A 5,672-nucleotide genomic window follows, 5' to 3' on the forward strand; every position below is an offset into this window, starting at 1 on the left:
CTGTCCGTCTCTGTCTCTCTGTCTCTGTCTCTCTCTCTCTGTCTCTGTCTCTCTGTCTCTGTCTCTGTCTCTCTCTCTGTCTCTCTCTCTCTCTCTGTCTCTCTCTATCTATATATATATATAATCATAATAATCTTCCTCTGTTCCTCCCTCCCTCTCCCTCTCCCCATCTCTTCCTCCTCCTTTTCTACCCCGCAAATGTACCCCCACCCGTACCATTCATTCTAAAATCTCAAGAAGTCGAAGATAAGACGTTCCTGATAAGTCATGGGCTGCCGCCGATAAGCGCTATCAGTTAGACAGGATTTCCGGAGTTATGACAATTTAAGCCTACCCTTTTGGTGCAGATTTGTAATGAAATGCTAAGTATTGTTTGTTTTCTTTCGATTCTTGGGTCCTATTTCTTGGTCATGCGAAGGGATGGGCTGCTGTAGGTGGGCTTCGGGTGCAGCGCATCGTGAGCACATAATTACTGCTTAATTAACTGATTATTTCTTCCACCTTCCTCTTCCTCTTTTTTTCTGATCCTTGGCCTCCTCTTCCGCATTCCTCCTTGTCCTCTCCCTCATCTTCCCCCTTGTCCTCTTCCTCCTCTCCCTCATCTTCCTCTTTGTCTTCTTCCTCCTCTCCCTCCTCTTCCCCCTTGTCCTCTTCCTCCTCTCCCTCATCTTCCCCCTTGTCCTCTTCCTCCTCTCCCTCATCTTCCCCCTTGTCCTCTTCCTCCTCTCCCTCATCTTCCCCCTTGTCCCTTCCTCCTCTCCCTCCTCTTCCCCCTTGTCCTCTTCCTCCTCTCTCTCCTCTCCCCCCTTGTCCTCTTCCTCCTCTCCCTCCTCTTCCCCCTTGTCCTCTTCCTCCTCTCCCTCCTCTTCCCCCTTGTCCTCTTCCTCCTCTCCCTCCTCTTCCCCCTTGTCCTCTTCCTCCTCTCCATTTCTCAAAAATGCAAACCGAGTGGGCGAGGCGCATCATTCTCATTTCCTGCCGAAAGATTGCATGAGTGTCGGTCCGTCGCTGAGAGCCGCTGCTTCTCACGCCGCCTCGTGCAAAATCATCATCATTTGTCCGAAGTGGAAGGTGTGATTTGCAAATTGAACAAAAAACTGGATTTGTTGGCTTACCTTTACAACGTGTTATTGCACTTCATCTTTCAAGTTGTGGCCGTGTTGCTTTTTATATATATTTTAGTTTATTTCTTCAGATATGTGGATGGTTAAATCTGCTTAGTGAGTTGATAGGGATAAGCACGTCGAGTCTTGTCTGCGTCACGGAACTGCCTTCGCTCATGACCTTGGGAAAAGCAGTGAGCTCTATCGCCAGGAGAGGAGGGAGATGCCATGGCCAATACAGTATTTTATTTTATCTTGTTATTATCTCTTTCCTAGAACCAACACTGAGACAAAATTAATGTCCACAATTTTGTATTCGCGCAAATGAAGTGTATTCCCTGATATCTAACGTAGGATAGGACAGCGGAAGTTTGAAAGACACTGATAACCCCGCAGCCTCCTGCTGGCCAAAGCCGTGTGAACTGGTATGCGGTTTGTTAGCATATCCAAGAATTAACCTTGAAGCAATTCTTAAAAAGATGTAAGTGATTATCTGCCCTTTGTATCTAATGCACGAAGAGACGGCAGTAGTAGACACTGATAACCCCGCCGCCTGTTACTGGTGAAAGCGGTGTGAACTAGTATGTCGTCAGCGGCTCTGGGGTACTGACAGAGGCCTCGGTCGCTCACCGGTTGCCAAAAAAGGCTTTGACTGGTGGCGTTTCCTCTGAAGGAAGATGCTTGGCTGGTCTGGATAGTCAGCCTAGGCTTTGCTTTCTTTCTCTTTTCTACTCTCTCTCCTCGCTCTCTCTCTCCTCTCTTCTCTCTTCGTCCTCTCTCTCTCTCTCTCTCTCTCTCTCTTCTCTCTCTACTCTCCTCTCTCTTTCTTTCCCCTCTCTCTCTCTCCTCTCCTCTCTTCCCTCTCTCTCTCGGCTCTCTCTCTCTCTTTCCCTCTGTCTCTCCTCCTCTCTCTTTTCCCCCTCTTCCTTCCTCTCTCTCTCTCTTTCCTCTCTCTCTCTTTCCCTCTCTTGCCTCTCTCTCTCTCGTCTTCCCCTCTTCTCATCTCTCTCTCTCTCTTTTCCCCTCTCTCTCTCTACTCTCTCTCTTTTTTTCCCCTCTCTCCTCTCTCTCTCTCTCTTTTCCCTCTCGTCTCTCTCTCATCCTCTCATTCTCCCTCTTCTCTCTCTCTCTCTCTCTTTCCCTCCTCCTCTCTCTCCTCTCTCTTTCCCTCTCTCTCTAGTCTCTCTACTCTCTCTATTCCCTCTCTGTCTCTCTCTCTCTCATCTCTTTCTCCTCATCCCTCTCTCTCTCCTCTCTCTCGTCTCTCTTTCCCTCTCTCCTCTCTCTCTCTCTCTCTCTCGTTCCCCTCTCTCTCTCTCTCTCTCTTTCCCCTCTCTCTCTCTCTCTCGCTCTTTTCCCTCTCTACTCTCTCTCTCCTCCTCTTTTCTTTTTTTTTTTTTCTCCTCTCTCTGCCTTTTTTGTCCTTCTCTTCTCATCTCGTCTTTTTTCCCTCTCTCTCTCTCTCCTCTCTGTATCCTCTCGTTCCCATCCTCTCTCTCTCTCCTCTCTCTTTCCCTCCTCTCACTCTCTCTCCTCCTCTCTCTTCTTTTCCCCTCTCTATCATCTCTCTCTCTCTTTTCCCCCCCCCTCTCATCTCTCTACTCTCTCCTCTCTCTCTCTCTTTCCCTCTCTCTCTCTCTCTCTCTCTTTCCCTCTCTCTCTCTACTCTCGTCTCTTTCACCTCTCCCTCTCTCTCTCTCATCTCTTTCCCCTCTCTCTCTCTCTCTCTCCCTCTCATCTCCCTCTCTCTCCCTCTCCTCCCTTCCTCTCTCCTCTCTCTCTCCCTCTCTCTCCCTCTCTCTCCTCTACTTTCCTCTCTCTCTTTTCCCTCTCTCCTCTCTCTCTTTCCTTTCCTTCCACCCGCTCTCATCTCTCTTTCCCCTCTCCCTCTCTCTCCATCCCATCTCCTCATCTCTCTCTCTCGCTTCCCCCCCCCTCCCTCTCTCTCTCTCTCTCCCCTCTCTTCTCCCTCTCTCTCCCTCTCTCGCCCCGCTCTCTCCCTCTCGTCTCCTCTCCTCCTCCTCTCTCTCTCTCTTCATCCTCTCTTCGCTCTCTCTCCCTCTCTCTCCCTCTCTCCTCCTCTCTTTCCCTCTCTCTCTTTCCCTCTCTCTCTCTCTCTTTCTCTTTCCCCTCTCCCTCTCTCTCTCTCCTCATCCCTACTCTCTCTCTCTCTGCGTCTCATCTCACCCTCCTCTCCCTCTCTCTCCTCCCATATCTCTCGGCTCCCTCTCTCCCTCTCTCCCTCCCTCTCTCTCCCTCTCACTCTCTCCCTCCCTCTCTCTCCCTCCCTCTCCCTCACTCTTCCCTCTCTCTCTCTCTCTCCGTCCCGACTCTCAATCCTCACCTCGCTCGCCATCTCCGCTCCTCCTCTCTCTCTCTCTCTCCCTCTCTCTCCCTTCTCCTCGTGTTCCCTCTCCCCTCTCCGGCTCTCTCCTCTCTCATCCTTCTTCTCTCTCTCTCCTCTCTCTTTGTTCCCCTCTCTCTCTCTCTTCTCTCTCTCTTTTCTATCCCCCTCCACATACATCTCTCTCTCTCTCTCTCCTTCTCTCCTCTCTCTCACTTTTTCTCTTTCCCCTCTCTCCTCTTCTCACTCTCTCTTCCCTCTCTCTCTCTCTCTCTCTCTCTTTTCCCTCTCTCTCTCTCTCCTCTCTTTCCCCCTCTCTTCTCTCCCTCTCTCTCTTTCCCTCTCTCCCCTTCTCTCTCCCTCCTCTCCCTCCTCCCCCTCTCTCTCCCCTCTCTCCCTCTCTCTCTCTCTTTCCCTCTCCTTTTTTTTCCCTCCCCTCTCTTTCTTCCCCTCTCTCTCCCCTCTCTTTCCCCTCCCCTTCTCTCTTTTTCCCCTCTTCTCTCTTTTTTTCCCTCTCTCTCTTTCCCTCTCTCTCTCTCTCTCTCTCTCTCTCTCTCTCTCTCTCTCTCCCTCCCTCCTCTCTCTCTTTCCTTCGCTTTAAATGATTAAAATGTGTCATCATCTGCCGATGAAATCAACTCAAGCTTGTGTTCACATATTTTTGTTCAAATCGATTTTTTTTCTTAATCATCCCTGACCTGCAAACTTGTTCGCTTTTTTATATATATAAAATAACACAAGAGAGACTTAATAAACACAATAATTCAGAGTTTATTAGAAGTCATGGAATACTATTTTTTCACCCCGTCTGTGGACTACATTATGGCATGTGAACGTCGAACACAAACTCCTCATTAAAGAAAAGACACGGAATACGAAGTCGTGTGCAGGCTAGATTTTTAGATTTTTCGCGTATTTTTGGGTGTTTAGATTTTGTCATCCCCCCCCCCTTCTCTTCCTCGTGTGTATTTACAAAATAGTCCCCATAATAATGTTGCACCGGGGAAAAATTGTTTTTTATCGGCACAGGGGAAAAATTTTTAAATAAAACTTTAATTTTTTCCCCCCCCTTACTTATTATATATTGATGATATGATATGTTCTCAATTAAATGGATATTATCTCTAAAAATGGATAGATCTCTATAAATATATGTTTTCTATAAAAAAACACAACATCGTACTTCTCCCCAGCACGCCGGGCGGCAACACCCTCTCTGCGGCAGAGCACACGTGCGCCATGGTGTGCTCTCTGTCGCGCTCCGTGCCCCAGGCGTGCGCTGCTCTCAAGGCCGGGAAAATGGGACAGAAAGTCGTACATGGGCTCCCAACTCTAAACGGGAAAACCCTCGCCATTGTCGGCCTCGGGAGGATCGGCAGAGAGGTAATGCGGAGATCCTGGAGGAAGTTCTTGCGATTTTGTCTTTATTGTACAGAATTGATCATTTATCTGCTTTGAATGCGCAATGAATATTTTCATTGTTTTCCATTGGGAATAAGCTTGGTCGCATTTCGAAATCCATAGTTTAATAATGTATAACTTTCTCACCACAGGTTGCCAAACGCTGCAGTCCCTTTGGCATGCCCCTCGGCTAGAACCCATGTCCCCCCCCCGTGACCCCCGATGGGGCTGGGGTCCATGCGTGGAGGGGCGTGGCCGAGGGCGGACTACATCACGGTGCACACGCCGCTCCTGCCTCACACGCGCAACCTCATCGGATCCGAGGTCTTGAGCAAGTGCAAGCGAGGCGTCCGCGTCGTCAACGTGGCCCGGGGGCATCGTGAGGGCGGCGTTCTGGTGGGCCCCGGAGGGGGCCGGGGCGGGGGGCAGCCTTGGCTTTTCGGAGGGGCCCCCGAGGACCTCACCCCCTGCCAGCACCCGAAGGTACGGCGTCGACCGCTTTCTGCGCGGAAGCCTTTATTACGTTCTTGAATCCTGACTGACATTCCTTTTGAGTAATACCTCGTGTATCTCTCTCTCATTGAGACCCATTATCATTCCAAAACCCTGTACGCATTTAAACTCCTCCCACCTCGGGCCAACCCCAAAAAAGGGGGCACGGCGCGTAGCCTGCGAGATCGCCCAGCAGATGGTGGACATGGTACAAGGAAAGCCCTTGGTGGGAGTCATCAACGCCCCTGCACTTACCAATGCCACCAGCGAAGCCTGTAGGCCGTGGATCGAGCTGGCCAATCGCTGGGCTGCCCCGCCAAACCCGGCCCCCC

The 5,672-nt window shown here is 50.3% G+C and overlaps 1 protein-coding gene across 1 annotated transcript in view; it reads left to right on the top strand.

Moving 5' to 3' along the window:
- The window catches only part of LOC119589790 (D-3-phosphoglycerate dehydrogenase-like), a 9,202-nt gene that overhangs the window by 2,686 nt on the left and 844 nt on the right, over positions 1–5,672 (top strand). Inside the window, 4 exon segments of the mRNA XM_037938359.1 lie at positions 4,641–4,830; positions 5,001–5,071; positions 5,073–5,344; positions 5,475–5,665. Of these exon segments, the coding sequence (XP_037794287.1) occupies positions 4,641–4,830; positions 5,001–5,071; positions 5,073–5,344; positions 5,475–5,665 (724 nt within the window).

The sequence above is a fragment of the Penaeus monodon genome, chromosome 26 (assembly GCF_015228065.2).
Source record: "Penaeus monodon isolate SGIC_2016 chromosome 26, NSTDA_Pmon_1, whole genome shotgun sequence".
Taxonomy (NCBI): Eukaryota; Metazoa; Arthropoda; class Malacostraca; order Decapoda; family Penaeidae; genus Penaeus; species Penaeus monodon.